We start from the raw sequence: 22086 nt of genomic DNA on the forward strand, positions 1-22086 counted from the left end.
AACTTTACTTTCCGGTTCCTCTGAAGGTCGTGTCAATGAGATTCCACTGTAGCTTGAAATAAAGCTTTGCACACTAACCCCCCTATTCTAGAACGTTCCTCCTCTCAACAGTCCACCTCATCTTGAAAAAGTGGATGGCGGTGCCGTGTTTTGACAGGAGTGGTCATTTCACTTCATTGACAATCCACGGCAAGTCTTGAGGTTCTTCTTCAGTCGAGGGGTGGTGCTGTTCTCGACCATGTGGAGTGGAGGAAGAGCGTTGAGTCAAGGATCATTTGAGAGAGCAGAAGTTGCTCAAAACCACTAAGAAAAACAACAAATTAAAAACTGCAAGTCATTTTGTTTTGTTACATTTTGCCTCGTGAACATGTTTTGATCTTCGTTGCCCTTATTTCATTGGAATCTGTCATCGTCACACTTTAGCATAACAGTCATACCGACAAGGTTTCAATGTTTCAGTTGCAAAACTTTGTTTGCAGGCTCAAAAAAAAATAAGTCCCAGTGGATTGCATCTTCTCCGGAAACATGTGTGAACAAATTACTTCCAGAGACTAGAAATAATTGCCTGATCAAAAGCATTGCCCTGTGCAGTAAAGACCTCACAGAAAATTTGTGGATTACACCTAATGCCAGCAGCCGTCGTCAGCTGCCGCCATGCATATATGTTTTGCGATCGTGATGGCCCCCCAACACTAGGATGCATGTTTGCAATAACAATGTGAACAATGACGCATTGACACAAAGACAGTGCACTTTCTTTCATCATCACTGAGGTGCTTGTAAGCTTAATACCCATTGACGTTTTCTTCTGAATGGCCACTGGTGTATTTGGAAACATGCCCACAAGCACAAATGGAGCGCACCCACTGCAGTTTCTATACAGCACAACAGTTAGCACAGTGGAATGTTTTCACACAAGAAATAATAAAGCCTGTGTTAAGAGAATTTTTTGTTTTTATTCTTGTCACAAACGCTCAAGGTGCAGGAATGCAGTGTGTATAGATTTCATTCAGCCGAAACTTCAGAATAAGATTGCTTTCCTAAATTGCAGGAAAGAAATGTGTAGTTTTCAGAGAGATTCAGTGAAACTAAAATCAGGAAATTAAAAAAGTTACATTGCAAGTTTTATTATATCAAGCTTTGTAATGTGAGCATTTGACTGTAAGTGGATGTCTTCAATAAATCATCAGTTGCGATTCAGCACCCCTTCTTTGCAATTCTTTCTGTCCGCTCCTATGATCTTCGCAGTACTGCTGTTCAGTAGTGAATCTGGGCCAATTCACTGTATGCTCAGCTTTTTTTCTTTATGGGAGTGCCAACTAGATGTCTCCATTTTGCTGTCAGGTTTACGCCAGATTTCATGCTGTCACTTGTGGAGCACACGTTAGAGCTGCAGACAAGCCTGGGCCCCGGTCGGGTGGCCTACAAGATGTCGGCAACAGTGCCGCGACAGTACCTGGGGCTGTGCCAGGCGTCGCTGCCTCGCCCTCGCTGGGAGCCCTTCATGCAGTGCTGCGCCCTCAGTGCTGCAATTTTCCTGCTACTCTGTGCATTGGCGTATGCCTACCTGGAGCGAGACCGCATCCTTCACACAAGCTTCTACCCGCTCACCACGTTGACCGACCAGGGAGCTGTGGCGCACCCAACTGGAAGGCTGCAGGCATTTGACCTGCGTTCCCTGGCCACTTCCCCTCCCGGCTCACAAGGGGTCGCAGCTGACAGCCAGTGCTTGAGTCAAAGGTTTGTGGCAAAGGCTGTTTGTGTAGTGAATACCCAAGCATGTTGCAAACGTAGGTTTCTATGAAACAGGATCAGTGGTAGACAAAACGGGATATGGAAATGAAGTGCGCAGCTCGTCTTTTTTTCATCTGCTGCACATCTTGTTTTCAAGTAACCTGTGTAGCGCAACTTACTCAGATGTGGAAGACCAATTAGCCCCTCTCAACAAGCCTTGTTAAGTGTCATGAATACAGTCCATGCGTGTATGAGTAAAGTACCTATGTGTGAACTTTCCAAAATGCCTATTATAATTAAATTATGTTTGCTACAGTTCAGCCTGTTATAACGAACTCTATAGTTCTGCAGAATGTGGTCATTACATAATTAGTTAATTATATGTGGACTCTCCCTTCAAAATGCATGAAAATTAATGACGCCGTAGCTGGCATCGGCAGTTAGGATTTGAAACCACTTTGGTCTGAAAATAAGGATTTCAGTACCTTCATTTTTGTACCCGGTACTTTTCTGCATCTAACTGCAAATTTCTGTCAGAAACATCATTTAAGGAACGAAATGCAGTGTCAGAGTTCCGTACGCCCAGTTCAGTCGTGCTTTCGTGGTTTGAAACTTCACAAACACTCTCCTTTTACAGCGATCAGGTTTGAATTGTTAATTGTAACAGTACGGGGCTTTTGAAAATTTTCGTTATATTGGGAAGCAGTTTCAATAAGTAGGGTCAGAAAATTGTAAATGCATGAAATTCAGTCATTATATAACTGATAGATTCTTATATCTGGGATCATTATAAGCAGGGTTGACTTTACACATAAAAAAAATTGCAATCTACCTGTCTTTTTGAATGCTAAAAAAGGGGCTCATTTACGTGTCCCCCAAAAGCAAACATTGCATTTGAAACAAAATTTGTCCTGCTTTAGATGGTAGTCCTGGGTTCAGCCTCAAAGCAAGGTGAATTTTACTTCATCAGTCGTGTTTTGTTTTTAGGAGCACTAAATAACTTTGTAGCATTCTGCTAGTCAGGTGGGTAGCTTTTTTTTTTTTTTTTTCTAAGTACGATTTCCCTGCCTTGTTAATTTTCCCAAAACTTCTTGCATTGTTCACTGCAGGAGCTGACGTTTGCTTGCTGAATATTTTTTTGTAATACTGCATTCGTTTTGAAAACTACGAAACCAAATTTATTCAACTAATTCTCACTGCATATTGCACATGAACTGTCAGAGGAATCCAGATGGAAGTTTCTTTGGGAATGGCAAGGACATCGCAGCTTTCTTAGGACCACATGGGGGCAGTTCTTTGAAACGTTTGTTCAAAGCATACTTTTTGCAGCCGTGCACATCAATTATCTTATCGGTGAGAATGAGCTATCTGCAGTGTTCTATGTTGCAGCTCTATGAGTTGAATGTTTGCATAGCAGTCATACATGAAGTGATTTGCATTTCCTCACTGGCTTCTCTGGTGTCACTTGAATTGCACACATTGTAGTTAAATTGGAAAGAATAAACACTAGTACAGTAAAATCATGTCCTGCCAGACGTATCATGATACAGATACAAGATACTCAAAGAGTATACAAGATAGTATCTCAGATACATGTATCTTCGATACTGCCCAGCACTGTTCTTAAGGCACACTCCCAACGTGGTGTTATGCATGTTTATAAATGCAAGAATAAAACAGCACAAAGCGTTCCTGTTCTTGTGCGGCCCGCAACAGTCTATGGTGATGCTGACTTTACCGAGTTGTTTTGGTTTTACACTGGCACCGCTTTTGCCCTACTGTGTCACGCATTTGCGATGCCCGCACTTAGCAAGCTCCTGTGGTCGTCCAGTTTAAGCAGGGCACAACCAAATACCTTTGACTTATCAGAAGATTGATGTCATTAAATAATACATAAACTTGCCGGGACGAGAAGGTGAATTCTAAGGATTCGATGTTTGAAGTTTGTGAGAGTTAAAGAGATTTTACTGTGTTATTACCAGAGCTTTCTATAGCTGAAAACGTTGTCTTGGAACCAGAATCTCAAAAGTTCAGTGGGAAATTGTCATGCAAAAGTATGACATCTATGTTTTACCCAATCTATGCTTCAAAAACCATCTTTTCTGTCAGTGGATGAATTGAATTGCATACTGCAAGCATCTTCCAAGTGTGGTGCCGTTAGGGCTTTTTGAACTTGTATCATTGTAGTGTAATGGTGTTCTACGAGTGATTTTAGCCACATTTGCAAATAAGTGTGCTCTGCACCTTCAGTGCTAACACTGTTGAACGTAAATTGTCCTCTTTCTGCTTCTATCGTTTATTGTCAGATTGTTTTCTCTTTTCATCCAGCTACAGCAGAGCAGCAAGCAGCTGCAGCAGCAAACGCAAGAGTCATGATATGCAGCAACAGCACACAGGGCCATGCAGGGTCGACACATCATGCCAGGTGTCGACCAGCAGGAGCTCTATGTCCTTATCGCGGTCGCCAGACTCTGAGCACCACCCTACACGAGACCCGGATACTGACCGGGGTGGGAACCGAAATGGTGTGCGCCGCCGCACCAATGCCAGGCAGAAGCAGGAAACTGGCGTGCAGGCGTCTTTGCCATCAATGAGGTCGGAGTCACCAGTGCGTCCGAAGCAGGCAATGGCATCTTCAGTGCTGGTCAAGAAAGCCGTAGACGAGAGGCAGCTGGTGGCATGGTGGAAGTTCATAACGTGGTTTGGCTCGGAAGCATGGAGCAGGGAACGCAGCGTGGAGGCAGTGGCAAGTGTTGCAACTCAGACAGCGGGTGACAAGCAAGTACTAGTGGGCGAAAAGAAAGAAGACGACAGGAAGAGCAGACGCAAGAAAATGGTGATCGAAGAGGAGACTTCTTCAACAACGACCGAGACATCAAATGCGGATTCTGACCTGAGTGAAAAGGCAAGGTTTTCGAAGTTCTACCACTTCTGATGATGCGCGAAAACATTTCTCATCGTTGGAAAGCAGCACACCTGTTGTCAAACTTTCTTGTTTTCCATTCCTTTATCATCTTCCGTGCTGCTTTCCAATAATGATCAAGAACTAGCTCTCTCAACTTTCAGTTTTATTTCAGTTCCTCGTGTCCTTGCACTGCAATGAAAGGAAAAAACGTGTGTATATGTTTTTGATGGGCCTCATATGTGTTGCAAGTGTCAAACAAATCAGTTGCAGGTTTCAAATTGAAGAATGAGAGACTTCAAATAATAGAAACATCTTGCCTTGTCGATAGCATAATGACAAAATATGGCCACAAAGTGTTAATGCGAATGTGTTGAGCTATAAATGTTGGACATTTAACATAAAGGTTTCTTGGTTGGTCTTTTGTGCCATTTTGTCGAAGAAACAATCTGTTTATTTTTCTTTTGTTGCATCCATGCTTCCGGAGGGAACAATATGTGATTGCATTTTAAGATTTACTCTTCTGATGTGCCCCTATTTCTTGCCGCAGGATCATACATTGCTGCATCTGCCAGATGTGTGCACATCAGCCAAGTTGATGAAAGGCAAGCGGCCAAAGCTAAAAGGTTGCCCTGAACCAGGCAGCAGCAGAATTCTGGCTGAGGCCAGCAACCCGTCACCTTTCGGCACGCCTCTTTTTGCATCTGATGCAAACCTTGTAGACGAAAGCTTCGAGGCCAGCGCAAAGCCAAAAATGCACAAAAAGACCAAAATTGAGAGGAAGAAAGCACACGACGAAGAAATAATCAGGCCAAGGTACGTGCTTGTTGTTGCAGTGGGAGACTTGTAGGTTCCTTCACATGAGTGCACATTAACTCATTCATAATGATCCCAGGTATGTTAATCAGTTACAATGACCACATTTCACTGCATTTACAATTTTTTAAGCATACCTACTGAGACTGCACCCAGATATGATGAACCTTGATTCTTTGTACTGTTACAATGACCACTTGAAACACGGTCGTGGCGTAAAGAGGATGCACAAAAGCATAGCCAAACTGGGTACATGGCAGTGTGTGTCTCACTCCAGTCCAACAGCGATAAATGTGTGATCTGCGAGATGTGTGAGCGAGCACTGCATGAGGATTTCAGAAACCTTGCGAAAGCTCACTCGTTTTCCAGGCACAGCCCCATGGGCAGTTACCATGCCGTTATCAGAACATCACGATTTGACAATGCTTCATTTGTGTTGTTGCTGGCTGCAGATAACGGCTTGCAATGATGTTTTACCTTACAAACTACATACATAGTCAGTACACTTCTACATCGTATTTCGGAGAGCGCATGTCTCCTCCTTTAGTGTGGCCACGGCTGCGCATGGCTGTTTGCATGACTGAGCGCATATGCAGGCCACGCGTTGTATCTTGGAGGTAATCTATGCCGGCTGCAAAGGTTAAGAGAGCCAAGAGGGCTGGTCGCATCTCGAGAGCTGTCTTTATGTTTGCCTAGGGTTGAAAGTCACATAATCTCATGTTTCGGAGGTACGTTGAAGCGAGAGGCAGCATGAAGCGTCCTCTCCCCTCTATTTGCTGTCTTCATCACACCAGCATTGTTGCAGTGAATGTTCAGGGTCTTCGTGCGAGGTCTGTTCGTGTTTATTTACCTCTGTGTGCATGAAACCATACTTGTTAATTTAATTCATAGGTGAATGTTTGCCACAACTTATATGGCCGATAAAGCTATAAAAATTACAGCGTGTAGTTGTCTAATACTTTCCTATCACTATCAATGCTTTGCCTTTTGGGTGAAATGGCAATTCATCATGTTTACTGCACAAAACATTACGGTAGCTAGTGACACATCAAACCTCCGCCTTTCGCTTGAATTTGCCCGAAAAGCAGTCCATGGGAGTAAGAAATATTGTTGGAAGTAACTGTTGCACGGTTTTTGTAGTTGGAATTCGCGGGAGTCATTCCTTATTCAAATAGATTAGAACTTCGTTGATACGATCTCATTACATACCGTTTCCTGGCACCAATGTTTGCAATGGAGAACACAAAAATGACCTAATATAGTAACACTTCTTTTTTACCGGTTCATAGCTTACAGGAAAAACCAATCTTTTGGCACTAATGCTCACTACACTGCAAACTGTGATTGAATGATACGTTTTCCAGCCACAAGATCCCTTGTAAACAAAAAAAGGCACGAGGCATGCATGGTCGAGAGCAGTAGCCGCCCACCGCAGCAGCTTCCCTGCAATACTCACCCACCCATCTCACGTGGAAGCGCTGACACACACTTAATTTTCTATTCTGCTACCAGCAATAGACGATATGCGAAAGTCCGTAAGCAGGCTTTCCCACACGGCTACCTTGCCCTAACCAGTATGGCCGCGTTCCCATTTCTCGTTAGTAGAGCTTCGAAAGCTGAAACATGTTTTTAAAGCTTGAATGGTGTGGAGAATGGACAGCGGCAGGAATATATCACTCTCCCGCATGTTGGCGCTTCAATTACGACTTCAGCCCGAGGTCCACCATCTTAGTTACATCAAATTATGTGTGTGGTGAAGCGCTTTCTTTATTTGCTTGACAATACATGATTGTCAGATTTTCTTTAACTGCAGGGCTATTTCTTTCGAGGAACTCGTGTGGGTTTCCTTTGTCGCAATTAGCTATGTTTGGGTGGATGTCTCATTTCCCTTTATTAATTACTTCTCTCCACCTTGTGGGTTTCCGCAGAACTATTATGTCGAACTCTTGCCTTTGCTTCAAGTTGTTTTTAAATTCGGCTTCGCCATTGCCATCTGCTAGCATCCTGGTTAGCTCAGATGGCAGAGCGGCTGCCCCAGAAAGGCGGTGGTCCCAGGTTCGAGTCCTAGACCAGGATGAATTTTTCTTCAACTGTGGGTTTCTTTCTTTTGAGGAACCCGTATGGGTTTTCTTTGTAGCACTTAGCTACGTTTGGGTGGGTGTCTCATTTCCCTTTATTAATTACAGATTAACATTACACATGAATTAGGCGGGTTGTTTGTTACGAAAACTTGCACCTAGCTGTAGAAATATGCTAGGAACAAAAATGAAGATACACAAAATTCGATTTTTTATTGAATTAGCATTGAATCATAATTACTGATACCAGCTTCAGTGTCAATTTTTGCACATGTGGAAAGGAGAGTTCACATAAAGCGAAGGGCTGATATAACGATTACTTTTCATGGAACTAGGCGTTCATTGAAAGCGGATTCAACTGTATGTGTGAAAGGCAAGCCTATAGCAGGTTGCACTGTCAGTTTTATGTCCTGTTGTATTATGTTCCCTCTTTGTCTACATGTGTCATATTAACCCTTTACGGACAAGTGTTGCCTGTCTGAAAATTATTTTCTTTAGTTTCGAGGTTTTTAGTAGGGAGTTTCTAGCAAAAAGTCTTAGCCCAACACTAAGTCATAGGCAGCAAATGTCATTTGATGGATTACAGCAGGAACAGAGGATGAGGAAAAAGCTTGGCATGTAACTCAATTTCCATTGATAGCATGGTAAGAGGGGAAAGACTGATGAAATATTCCTGTCTGTACTCCTATCCCGCAAGTAACGTAGAGAAAAGGTGATGTACTGCTCTGTTTCACATTCTATAAGAACTGTCTGTTCAAATTTTAAACAAAGCCAAAGGTGACTTTTGGCGAATCTTGCTTCCAGTGTTCTGCCTGATATTGACCACAAGCATTAAACCGATTTCAGAAAAAGTTTCTGCAAAATATTTTTCTTTTTCTTTTCGTTGAATGTCCTTACTTTAGGTATTTTGCACATTTCCACAAAAAAATAAACATTTTCTTCAGGTATTCTGATGTCTTGTTCTTGCCAGTTGAGCGTCTTGAGTTTTATTTTGTGAGAACCTGCATGTTTCCAGTTTCGGTTAAACTTTGATTGTGATTCGGAATACTTGCCCATCAGTCTCTTTAACTAAATATTGAGTAAACTGAGTAAAACTTGTAGGATAGGATAGGAATAAACTTTATTTGTCCAACGGTTATTGATGTTGGTGCCCGGGGCTAAGCTGCCAGGGGTCCATCGCCCGAGGAAAATCTTTCGAGATCTTCGGCAATGGCCCTGGCCCGCTGGACGGCCCACTCCTGGTCTTCGGGTGCCTCGCTGAGGAGGGCGGTTTGCCATCTCTCAGCGAGGCGCCCCGCTTCAGAGGGTTCTGGTGTTGTATTCCCCCTTCCTCTTTGTCCTTGTTCCACGTGCCGTTGGCATTCCCAAAGCACATGGGCCATATCGGCCCGTTCGTGCTCGCACCACGGGCAGCCCGGCGACGGGTGCAGCGCGGGCCACAGGCGGTGCAGGTGGTAGGGGTTGGTGAAAGTGCCCTGTAAACTGGTGAAACTTGTATGGCACTGATTACATAAATCATTTACCTGCCGCTGTTGCTTAGTGGCTATGGTGTTAGGCTGCTAAGCATGAGGTGGCAGTATCAAATCTCGGCCGCAGCGGACGCATTTCTATAGGGACAAAATTCAAAAACACTCGTGTACTTAGATTTAGGTGCACGTTAATGAACCCCAGGTGGTCCATATTTCCGGAGTCCCCCACTACAACGTGCCTCATAATCAGATCATTGTTTTGGCACCTAAAATCCCATAATTTAATTTTACATAAATCAGCTAAGGCTTTTGTAGGGAGCTTCAGTTTCTATTGAGAAGAGTAAACTTCCAGCTGATCTTGGATTTGTGGTGAATGCTCCATGGTTAACTTGATTAGAAACTTTTTCAATGTAACACCTTGTGTTATGACATGAACATTTCCTTAATAATCTGAGTTTAAGGTTAGAAATCTAATTGTTGACTTGGAACTTAAAAATACCACTCATTTTTGTTGGCTGGCTTGATATGTATGGAGAATCATCTTGCAGTTTGCAGTGAAGCCTTTAGCCGTTTTATACTTGCTCTAAAGCTGCAGTTTAATTTATACAATGACTTCTCATGCACTTTTTCTAACTACATGCTCTTTTTTTTTGTACCACTTTTCAGCACATTGGAGCTGCCTTACAAGCCGAAGACAAGCATAGAAACCAAAGAACCACATGTACCGCAACCTGAAGTCTTAAGGCTATCCACTGAACTCAGGAAATCAGCTGAAATTAAAATGAAAGGTAATTTGCTCCTCAACTTGACAGAGTCGTTTAGGTTAACCTTTTCCACAGCAGCAGCTAGAAATGCTTTTTTCGATGTGCCTAGCCCAGGGGTTTTCAAACTGGGCTCTGCTGGACGAACGGTATCATAGGGTTCCGCGAGCAGTTGGAACAAATCTGACCCCATCTGGTTTTTCTGCATTGACTTCAACAATTTATTGATTTGGAGAATAAATTTTACATTGCATATTAGATTTAACCAGACCATCGTACGTCACATATGCACTTCAGTAGTTTGCGAGTAGCAAAAGGCCCACGCAGAAGCGCACCAGACTCATTATTGCACGACTTGCGAGCCCATGGTGGCAGCACCAAGTGCTTTAATAGAGGCACTAAAGAGAAAAATTATTCGAACTGACCTTTCCACAACACCAAAAAAGCCACTCTTACGAATAGAACGCACTTCGTATACCAGACACAAGAACGAAAGACTGATGACTACGCCACATTGAAATTCTCGCACCAGCTCACCATGACATCATGGATTTTGAAGGCATTTGTTTGGGCCTCGCTAAATATTTATCGGGAAAAATAAACTGCATTGCATTCTAAATTAGTCAGAGACCAAACATGTGAAATTTCAAGAACATTTACAATACCACAGTGGCCAAAATGTGAAGAAATACTTTGCAATCTGTGACGTCACACTGTTTCAGCGTGAAATTCAGAAATTAAACTTCGAGCATCATTTTCTCTTCTAATAATCAACCTATTACCGTGGAATGAATGAAAGTAGAGTTCCAGAATAATTCATTGATCTAAAGTGATTCAGTATATCTGACATATGTGATCTACGTGTAGACTTGATACGTGATATATCAGTATTTAATTCATGCTAGCGCGCACAGATTGTAACGTGCGGGTGAGAGTCGACATGGAAGTTCTGCAAGCTAAGAGTCGCTTGTTTGCCTGGTCCACTCTTGTTGTTGACAGATGATATTGACCTTTTAAATAGCATAATGTGACAGTCACACGGGGTCACGCATAATTTGTGGCTGAGGCACGGCGGTGTCTGCAAGGAGTAGTTTCGATACAGGCCGCTTTGCTGTCACACTACACATTGGTTTTGCAACGAAAACACACAACAAGCATTTTGATGTGTGTAAAGGACACTGCTGCATGCTGGGCAACATGAGCGTTAGGCATATCATTGCAGTCAGTGCATCGATTTCTCAGACTATTTCACAGCGCGGGTGACATGGGACATTTGTCTGTGAAAAAATTTGCAGTTTCGTCTGAAAGGTGAAGCACCGATTGCGATAGCAAATTAGTAGATAGCTGTCTGAAGTAAGGGCAGTAGCTTTATCGGTGGTATAAACTTGCAAAGCATTCACTTACTAAGTAAATTAACAATGATAGAATGTCTAAGCGTGACTCAGCGAGGACGTAGAAACAAACATACAGAGACAGCGCTGTCTTTGTGTGTCTGCTTCTTTCTACGTCCTGGTTCAGCCGCGCTTCCACATTCTATCATAGATTCGAACCAACTAGCTCATCAACGTGTTTTAACTAAATTAATCAGCACGGTGTGTGAACACATCTCGCTCGATGACAGCGGAAACTGTCTTTGAAAAACGCTGAAGTTAGGAATCGCGGCAGCAGCCCGAGCCAATTGACCTCCATGCATCTGTCGCTTCATTGCGAACAAAATGTTGAAAGCGTGGCGCATACGAAACTACAGGCACTACGCACACACTGCAACATCGCAGATCGCGTTGAAGATGAGACCCGTGCAGGCGCACACTTTGGTCACGTCGCAGGTTGCTTTCAAGACACACGAGCTCCGACAACGCGTCCCTACGGTGTCCGCTAAAGGCGTCTACTACGGCGTCCCCGATTCGCGTGGCCAACGCCGTAGTAGACGCTGCGGTTGTCTCCGCTCTGTACAGAGCGACGGGCGTGAAGGAGATTGAGGCACCCTAGCAGCCGCCTATGAAGAACGGCCCTCTTCCCTCGCCACAGGAGAGGGAGGAGGGCCACATCTGGGCGGCATGCGTCGCTCGCGCCATAGAGCAAGAAACATTTAGGAGTGAAAACTCCACTGTTTGCGGTGACCAGAAAAGGTCACACGCCCGTGGAGCCATTATCATGCTGGCGGCCTGGAAAGAAATTACTGCTGTTTCGGTTGCCAGGGCAACCGGTCGAGCGTGTTGCTCCCGTTCGGCCGCGCGCACCTGACTTCTATTGAGGGCATGGAGGAAGTGGCCGGAGAGCGCGCTGGAGCCGCCTGCCTGGGCGCTGCATTTATTTTTTTTCTGCGGCTTCTATGATGTGCCACATGGCACCACCACTGCATACGGCCCCGTCGGCGCATACAATTGTGACCTTATCTGGTCGCCCGCGCTCGCTCGCGCAGACGGGAGTTTCACCTCCTAAATGTCTTCCTCCGTGGCTCGCGAACATGACATTTAACCGTGTTCGCCGGCTCACCCTCACACGCTTTCGCTCATACGGAACCTCACGGCGATGGTGACGGCAGAAATGCGCCTGGAAATTCCATATAATTGCAATAAAATAAACTTTTGTGCATCCAACAATGTATTTGCATGAAGAAGCCGTTTTAATGCGCAGTGCTAGAACGGTAGCCACATGGACCACGTGCAAAGCACCAGGAAAAAGAAATTGCTTGTCTGTGTGTTATCCCGAGGTCCTCATCAAGAGCGATGGTCTTCAAGATTAAACATAACACGCTTAACTGTGAACAATGGAGGCCACATGCAGACACAGCAGCGATGCTACTTTGGTTAGGTAGATCCAGAGGTGATATAGGTCACTGCTTCCCCCCCCTATTTAGTGGCACTTTGAAGCAAAAGTTGGAAATGGCTTCACGTTCACCTGCTATCATTAGTAGCATTTGCCATGGAAGCAAGGTTTACCATGTGTGGGCATTATGCTATGTCAAATCTGACAGAATATTGTGCTGTGTAAAATATGCGTCCACCTTTAGACAGATACTGCAGGATTCTTGCTTTGGCCAAATAGCTCTGATCTGCCAAGGTGCTTTCAAAAACATTCTTCCACATGAATGTTGCTTAGACGGAATGTTGCCTCTCGAGAGTAAATGTATTACTTGGAGATGATTAAAGACTGAGTGTTAGTAAACAGGGCTGTAATGCTATAGCCAGTTTGTCGAAGGAACAGGTCAGTTTAGCTTCATATTTAGTAGTATCTCATTGTTGTTTGCATCCAAAGTTGTAAGCTACAGTACCTTTATTTTGCGCTTTTTCATTGGATGATCATCAACAAAATATTTCATGCAGCACGGTCTTCTTCATTTGAGAGTGAGCCTGACTTGCACTTGAGGAGAAGCTCGCCACCTCCGCTATGGGATTCTCCAAAGGAAGCTAGGTGTGCCCCAGGTGAGTAGGTGTACTCAGAGTTTTGAATGACTTGTCACACTGTAGCTGTGGCAGCCATTCTTGGAGCTACCTTTGAGCCCCACAAATGCATGAACGTGTGAGATTACAAATTGCAGTGTTCTAGATGTAAAATGTAATAGAAACAGGGCGCTTTTCATTGAGAGGTGCTGATGCAAAAGAAAGCAGACAACACTAAGGGCTGTAGTCTGGATGAATCACTTTAGGGATAGTATCACTTTTATGTCTTTTGGAAATAGCATCGCTCTTAATGCATAGTGACTGGCTAAACCATTGGCAGCTTGTTCATTGCTCCAGTAAGAAAACCTGCTGGGTGTGATGTCACAGATAAGTGAAGCAAACCCCAAGAGTGATCAACCAAATATACGAGCCCAGATGCTACACTGCTGTCGTGGTTAGCAGTTGTCTGCTTTTATACTAAGCTATTCTTCATGTGCACAGTCGCCAATCACTAAGTCAATTTTACGGGAACTACCTACCTAAGTGCCCGAATAACTGGAAGTCCAAAATATTGAATTCAATGAAAAATAAATTACTTTATTCCACATATGGCCAAAAAAGCTCATTAGCATGACTGCAACCTGATCAGTCCATATTTCGACCAATGTCACGCTGTCGGCACAGGTAGACTTACAGTCAATACATGCATAGAATCTCCATCCCCTGACAATTTAAACTAAGGTTGAATGCACTTCAATAGCCAAATGATAAAATTATAGCGGGTTTCCTTGCACCAGTCATTGTCACTTGTTGGCCCTTGCCGCCCTTGTCAGCAAGGACATTGAGGCTGTAGTGTACGCTGTTTGTAACTGCCTGACAATTCTGAATCACAGAATTTTGTGATAGCAGTCAGTTAAGTTGCCCACAATTGTGTCACTATATAACATAATGGAACAAACACAGCATGCTCGGAATTCGCACAAGGAATCAAATTACAGAAATGCAGGCTTTACAACTTCGTGGCTTTGCTTGGCTTGTCCCTTGGTTTGGGTACAGCCAGTGACTACTTTATTGGCTAGGCTTCGCTACAGTCACCTTCGAGAAGGTGCCAGTAACATATCAAGACAACAATATTGCTATTTCTGCATGACTCTGTGGCCAAATTAGCATTCGGTCGTGCAAGCAAAGTCTAAATTATTGAACAGCAAGAATTTCCAAGCTATTAGTGTCCGAATTATCGGTCTATCTTTGTAAACATAGGGTCACACCCATCAGTATTAATGCATGATACTAATTAATTAATGCACAATATTGATGCTCGAGGAGGTCCAGAATAAAGAAATTTGGAGTTTAGCACAGCTTGAATAGCCAAAAGGAACTTTCTTTTAAACTAATCCGGCTACCAGCACTTCAGTTACATTGTGTGCTGACACCACATTGGGAGGAGAGCACTGAGACTGTTGCTATGGCAACAAAATTCCAAGCGTATAATGGTAAGCAGTCACCATCGTGTTGTTTAGAAACATCAGAAACCAGAAAAGTGAGCAGGAGAGCTTTTTATTCTCTCTTACTTGTAGCTTGATAGTTTGCACTGTTGACCCTTGTTACGGTTGGTGTGTAGCACCCCGTGGAAAAAAAGGATGCTCGACCACCATGCCTCATCGAAATGAAGGGTGAATTTCCAATTTTTTTTGTTGTGGTTGTCTCAAGGGGTTGCCGGTCTGGCTGGCGCCCCACAGTGCTTACAGGCCCCTTTGTGTGCGTGCGACTTTAGAGGGACCCTTTCCACGAACTGTCAAGCTCTACAGGAGATCTTCCGCGAACCAACGTCACCTAGAAGAATGAATCGATCGCCCATCCACAATCAGACATGCTTTCCGCGAACCAAACGGGCCCCGTGGGTTGCCGCCAGAGGAAGCAAGCCCGTACCACCTCACTTGGGAGCATGAATCAGCAGCCCCATCTTTGACCAGGCACCAGGGTTGCCACATGCGGAGGCGGCGCCGTGCAAGCTCATCGTGGAGAAGTGATCAGCTGCCCATCGACAACCAGACTCAGTGCCGGTCACGTGATGTTGACGTGAGCAAGATCCCGCCTACGAATTTAGTGGGCCTATTTAAAAGGGCCCCGCAATGTACCTTTTCACTTCATTCTCTTCTTCTCATCTTTCACCAACCATTGAATATGCCATGCAAGTTTCGCACTAGAAATTGTCTCGTCCTTGCCTGGTCACCATGGTCTACTAGACACCTGCAGCCCGCCGACAACACCACGCGACCCAATAGTAACGTCGGTCGCGCTTCAATAAACAGGCATCGCAACAACTCAGCAGCAGTGGGGTACGCTACTTGGGAAAACGCAACACCCTCCATGGTTGCTTAGTGGCTATGGTGTTGCGCTGCTAAGCACAAGGTCGGGGGATCAAATCCCAGCCATGGTGACCGCATTTCGATGGGGGCGAAATGCAAAAACACCCATGGTACTTAGGTTTCAGTGTACGTTAAAGAACCCCACGTGGTCAATTTCAATCCGGAGACCCTACTATGGTGTGCCTCATAATCAGATTGTGATTTTGGCACGTAAAACCCCATAATTTAATTTTTAATTACTGTTTCCACAGTGTTGTGCTATAATTTTGTTCTGTGCTCATAGGATCACAGTAGTAGCTGACATTGTTAATAAATTTCTACATATCTCATGTACAGATTATAATACAGGATAAAAGTTACATTTTATGGAGATACTTTTGTGCCCTTCCTGCCACATAAGCCATAAGCAAACCCATTGATAAGGCTTGTACTTGCCATTATCCTCATGCTAGAAGAACTAGCTCTTTGAGAGTTCACATTTTTATTCGTGCCACATTTCGCTAGTGAATTGGTAATACCAGGGTCCTTCTATACTTTCCTTCTGGTCACAAAACTTCCCTGAAAGGTTAATATAGAGATATAAGGTGGCCCCGGTGGAGCTGGAGAGTAGAAAGGGATCAGTCTGCCACAGCAGGTGGCCAGGCTGCACAATCATGCTAATATTTCACCAGGGAAGCTGCCTCTCCCACATTTATTTCAGCATGTTTCCAGAGTGAACATACAATGGGAACCTTTTGCAGAAAAATTTAGCTTGCGATGCATTTGCACTTAAATTATACGCTGCGGTGTTGTACGATTGACATGGCTCCCTTTAGTATCACCCCTCGCACGAAAAGTTTTGGTCAGCTGTCTCTATTTACACATGATCCTGTTAGTGAGATAAGTTACTTATATGTGGTTGGTTAGTTTAGTTATTACTTGATTAGTTAGGTAGTTGTGTTTAATTAATTATTTGATCAATTACTTTCATTATATTTAATTAGCTGGTTAGTTTTGTTGGTTTGATCACCTTTTCTTTTTTTGTTCAGTTATTGAGCTATATTTTTAGGTTACCAGTTAATTGTTCTGTTAGAATAGCTTTGAAGTTTGTTATGCACAGTATAATTGGTTAAGGATGGTTATTAGTTGCATAGCTAATTATTTAGTTATTAGTTTCAATTTAGTTAGTTTCATTACGTATGAGTTAGTATTATTGTTAATAGTTACTTTAGTTCAGTTTAATTACAGTAGATATGTTAGTTAATGTTTAGTTTAGTTATTTAGTTTACATAGTTATTACATTGGATATTATTTTGTTCTGTTCACTTAATTAGTCGTTTGTATATTTGGTTAGGTTATTAGCGATATTTCTCCAGTTAATTAGTTTAGTTGTTATTTTAGTTGTATTTGGTTGGATAGGTTCGTTAAGTATTAGTTTGGTCATGCTAAGTTTCTTATTAGTGAGTTTAGTTATGTAATTAGTGAGTTTAGTTACTTATTACAGCCAAGCCTCATCATAACAAAGTCAGATTTTAAGCTAAAATAATTTGTTATATCCAACTCGCCATGGTTGCCTAGTGGCTGTGCTGTTGCACTGCTAAACACGAAGTCATGGGATCAAATCCCAGCCACGGCGGCTGCATTTCAATGGGGGCTAAATGCAAAAAACACCCGTGTACTTAGATTTAAATGCACAATAAAAAATTGCAGACGGTCAGAATTAATCTGGAGTCCCCCACTACGGCATGCCTCATGATCAGGTTGTGGTTTTGGTTCATAAAACGGCACAGTTTAATTTAATTTAATTCATTATGTCCAATATTTGTTGTAAAGGTATGCATATTAGTTCCTGCAAGCAAGTGTACACTTGAGCTCAATGAAAGGGCGCCTAAAGAGCTTAAACATGGACAACACAAATTAGCAAAAACGCACAATTTTTACATTTAAAGCTTGGTATAAACTTGTGACCTCACCTTTCATTCTGTGCTGGAGAGAAAAAATAAACACGCACAGTGATGCTGGCCACATGCACAAATCAATTTATTTTAAAAACGATGTAATCTTTGTTTGTCAGCACTTGAGGGCATTTGACTAGACAAACTTGTGATTTGCATGATGGAATGAGAAAGCGCAAATTGCATGAAGAGGCAGCAGGGGTGAGAGTTTGATCATGAGCTGGTCAGCCGATGCTAGCTACTTTCGCTGCCCCTAGATGGCATGGCGTGCAACAAGAGCAGGCGATTCAAACTCGTTTGCTATCACGATTCAAACGGATCAAAATGGTGTGTTTATTAGAGCTTTTCTTGACTCATTGACATATTTCGAGCCACAGGAACAGAAGAACCAACTTCGGTACAACCGATCCGGTGTCAAATTTTGAATTTCTTATTTCATTCTGCAAACAGAACTCCCATTGAAACAAAGCATGGACCAGCCAAACTTTGCTTTAGTTCGTTTTATCTGATATTTCGCTATATACATGTTTGTGGTAACAAGGTTCGACTGTAGTTAGGTAATTAGTTCAGTTAGCTTTGTCAATTGATTTAGTTCAGTTAGTTATTATGTACATACTTTAGTTATGTTTGCTATTAGTGAGTTAGCTGTCTTATTAATTATGGAATTAGCTTACTTAATTATGTTTATCTTTTTAGGTAGTTATTAGTTTAGTTAATAAGTTAGGTACCCTTGCAGCTGGACTGACACGCAGGCACACAACAAATGTTAGACATTGTCGCTATCGCGAAGCATGCTGTCACTACATGGAGAGAGATGTACCATGCAAAAGGTGTAATGTGAGCAGCTACTCTAGATATGAATCTGTTGTCTGGTCACCTCATTGTGTATCTGATTTATCCAAGCTTGAGGCTGTGCAGAAGCTGTTAGATTTATTTGTAATTGGTACAATCGCAATTTCTCCCCTTCTCTGCATGCTGGCCTGCTATCGTTTGAGCCGTTGGCACATAGGCGCACGTGTGAAAGGATTATAATGTTGCACAAAATTGTACATGTTTCTGTCATTGTCGACGTACCTATGACATTTGTTAGCTCCTCGGTACATGCAACATGAAGAGCCAATCCTTTCAATATTGTTCTCTTTCAAGCTCAATTAGACAGCTTCAAATTTTATTTCTTGCCATTTACCATTGAATTGTGGAATAACCTACATACTAATCTCCGAGAATTGCCTCATGAGCGTTTTCTAGACAAAGTTCATTTACACGTGACACGTTGATTGTATGTTGTCTTGATGTACATACCCACTCCTGCTATGTCTCAAATCTGAGACAGCAGTACTTGTATATAAATAAATAAAATAAGAAACAGCAATTCAGGCCTATTATGCATAATTAATTAAGAATGCAACATGCAAGTGCTCTGTTGCCGATTTCGAACAATAGAATAGTCCCATGTGTACCTTTTAAAACCTGAGTTAGGCCACCTGTTACAAATGCAGCTGAACCTAGAAAAGAAATGATGCATTGTAATTTCAAAATTGTTCACATGTAAATTTTTAAACACTGTGTGGCGATTTGCACATTGTGCCGACAATGTTCACACGCCATGGCAGTCGATCCTCGTGCAAACGTGGGCATTTGCACGTAACGCCTGTGGACTCTGTCTGACATCAACTCCGATGGCCTTCTACTGGGGCCAGTGCCATGGTGTGTCCACTGCAGGGGCTATATGAAGTGCTCCCATGGCATTACGTGGGAGTTTCATGAACTCATGACCAGAACAAAAGTATCGAAGGACCCTGGTAATATTTTAAACACATTGGCCTAGACATGTACAGCTTCGTGTATGTCTAGCGTTTTTTATTACTATTACTATTTTCTTTTTTTTTTCACTCCATTTTACGGTACTGCTGCAAAATGACCAGCTATATGAAATCACTGCACCTTATTGCAGAAATACAGTCAGCCTATACTATAAAAAAGAAGTCTGAGAAGACAATGGAAGCCCCAATTTTGTTTTCGTGCAATAAGCTAAATGCAGATGTGAGTCTGACTTGTTAAGGAAGTTGCAGGAAAATCGCAGTTTAAAATATGAAAGGCAGGTGGTAAATTGAAGTGCTTTTAGTTGTGGGGGAACATTAATTCAGAGTTTCCAGAGCCGCTTAAGAACAGCGAGTTGTAAACGTGATAGTGGGCTATTTAATTCATTGGCTGCCGGCAGAGTTTTTGAATATGGATGCTTCCATGGGCAGTCAGCCCACAGACTTGCTCTTGTCTCTCATTTCGTTTTCATGGCACGGCACTGCACTGAATTTAAAATATAACTTTGTTGTGTAAGTTTTGTGATAGTGGTAAAGGTTGATTGCAGAGTTTGTGGGTGCAGTTCTCATCAGTGCCTCTTCATTATACTATCACATTTGCATTTTATTAAGTAGGAATGCAATTATAATGTCCTGGTACAGTGGTAGCAGTTAGTTCGCGTATGCCTTTAGTAACTTTCGTGGCCCTTTGTATTTTTAGTAGCTTGCTTCTCTTGCGTAGTGTAAACAAACCAAGGACCTCTATCTGTCTCTGGTGGTGCTTCTGCTCTGATCTACGCTCCATGGATAAACTTCTTTTGTGTGCTTTGCAGATGACGCATTGGCAGAAATAGCCAGGCAGACGGAAAACTTTGCCCTTCAGCAAAAGAGCACACGGATGAGCCGTCCACTGAGCTATTCTGCAGCTGTGGCCGGTTCCAGCTCAGCCAGACCATCGAGGGCACCAGGCAGCCCGCCTCGTCCTCCTGCACCTCCTACCAGCCGCAGCCCTGGTGAGTTCAGCCTCCGGATCATGGGCTGTCATGCTTTTTGACTTCAAGAAACACAATCGCTTTCAAAAAAAGCAAAAAAAAATATATATTGTTCTTGAGATCTGCCCACATGCACACATACAACCATAGGTACCCTTGCAGAGGCGTCTGTGTCAGCAGGCGTTTGGTGTGTTGTGACACCACGTACTCGAGCACGTGAGAGTTTTACCCTCCTACGTGTAGTCTGCGGAAAGGGAGAACCTGGGGGTTGAGCCGATTCCGGTTGTTCGGACCTTCAAGGCCCAAAGGTGAAAGCAACACACCTCGTTGGCCTCTGCTTCACATAGACGGCACCTCCGGACTGATCCACCTGGAGGAAAACGGCAGTTGCCTTTTTTCGTCTCTCTCTCCTTAAATTTTCATCTCTCTCTCTCTCTCTCTCTCTCTCTCTCTCTCTCTCTCTCCCACTTTTTGGCTTTGCATGTCTTCTCTTTTCCATTTGCTTCCTTTCTTCTTGGTGGCAAGGGTTAACCCTGTGTGGCTATCCTACCTTGGTTACACCATATTTGGTTATAGTGACGGCGTACGACTGGCATTGTGCAGACTTGTATGCAAGCTCTGCCACGTCCCCTCTTTGGGCTCTGTGGTAGGTGGTCGGCACTGTTGCCAAACCTACACATTTTCTTACGGCAGCGCAAACAGACTTCTGTTGTCTATGATTGCCATCTGAAAAGATGCTGCACCAAAGCACCATTCTATTTCTCCTTTCAGGGGAATGCTCCATCATTTCCCAAGTACTATGCAGTCCACAGTGAAAACAACATACCATTAAGAAAGTTCTCTCCATTCCTGGTGGCAAAGTGCCTGAAAGACAAAATCGGACCGACATACAAAGCGTAAAGAATGTCTAGTGGGGACCTTCGCCTAGAACTAAATGACAAGGATCAAGCACAAAAGCTCTCAGAACTTACCAGTATTGGTGACCCGACAGTGACAATTTCAGCCCACAGAACACTACTAAATACAAGCAGGGGTGTGATATCTGAGGAGGACTTTCTGGGCTTGAACGATAAGGAACTGCTGGAAGGTTACCAGGAACAAAACGTGACCAAAGTAAAAAAAAATTGTCATCCCCAGAAATGACGAAGAAATCGCGACAAAACATGTTATACCCACCTTTGGAACAGGCATAATGCCTACCTCGCTGGATGCAGGTTTTGTCAAAGTAAACGTCGGACCATATATCCCAAACCTCAGACGATGTTTCAAGTTGGACACGCTTCACATGCATGCAGAGGACAAACAACCTGTGCTAAATGCAGCTCCAACGATCACCAATCTGACAATTGCACTTCTTCCCCACATTGCATTGACTGCAAAGGAGACCATCCAGCTTATTCGCAGTCTTGCCCTAGCTGGAAAAAAGAAAAAGAAATAATTACACTGACTGTTAAAGAAAAAATCTTGTTCTTTGAAGCAAGAAAGTGATTGTCATACCTTTAGCGAAGAAGTTATGCTGATGCGACACAGCTAGGAGCAGTGTTACAGAGGCCTCAGGAGTTCTTTAAGCCCACGCATAGGGGTCCCGCAGTGACCCCTCTCGCACCCGTGGTGGAATGGAGCAGTCCGTGCTGCTCCATGAAGAGGATGGAGCAGCATCCTCTTCAAGGGCCCTGCAGACATCAGTCCAGCAGGGCCCTAAAAGCAACCGAACTCCAAGGCCTGAGACACTTGTCTCGGTGCCCAACTCTCGGTGCCAAACCACATAATGTGAAACCACTTATCCTTCGTTTCGAAGAAATGTGCCGAAACTGCAATGTTCTGAATGAGGCTCTCAGGGTCACCGAAG

The 22086-nt window shown here is 43.4% G+C and overlaps 1 protein-coding gene across 4 annotated transcripts in view; it reads left to right on the top strand.

Annotated features, from left to right (window-relative positions):
• Tmem131 (Transmembrane protein 131) overlaps positions 1–22086 on the top strand; it is a 100838-nt gene that overhangs the window by 47116 nt on the left and 31636 nt on the right. For all 4 annotated transcript variants that reach the window (XM_075689287.1, XM_075689291.1, XM_075689288.1 and 1 more), the window contains 6 exons: positions 1345–1740; positions 4063–4639; positions 5187–5452; positions 9666–9787; positions 13087–13185; positions 20079–20258. In XM_075689287.1, the coding sequence (XP_075545402.1) occupies positions 1345–1740; positions 4063–4639; positions 5187–5452; positions 9666–9787; positions 13087–13185; positions 20079–20258 (1640 nt within the window). The remainder of the gene's footprint in view (positions 1–1344; positions 1741–4062; positions 4640–5186; positions 5453–9665; positions 9788–13086; positions 13186–20078; positions 20259–22086) is intronic.

The sequence above is a fragment of the Dermacentor variabilis genome, chromosome 4, assembly GCF_050947875.1.
Source record: "Dermacentor variabilis isolate Ectoservices chromosome 4, ASM5094787v1, whole genome shotgun sequence".
Taxonomy (NCBI): domain Eukaryota; kingdom Metazoa; phylum Arthropoda; class Arachnida; order Ixodida; family Ixodidae; genus Dermacentor; species Dermacentor variabilis.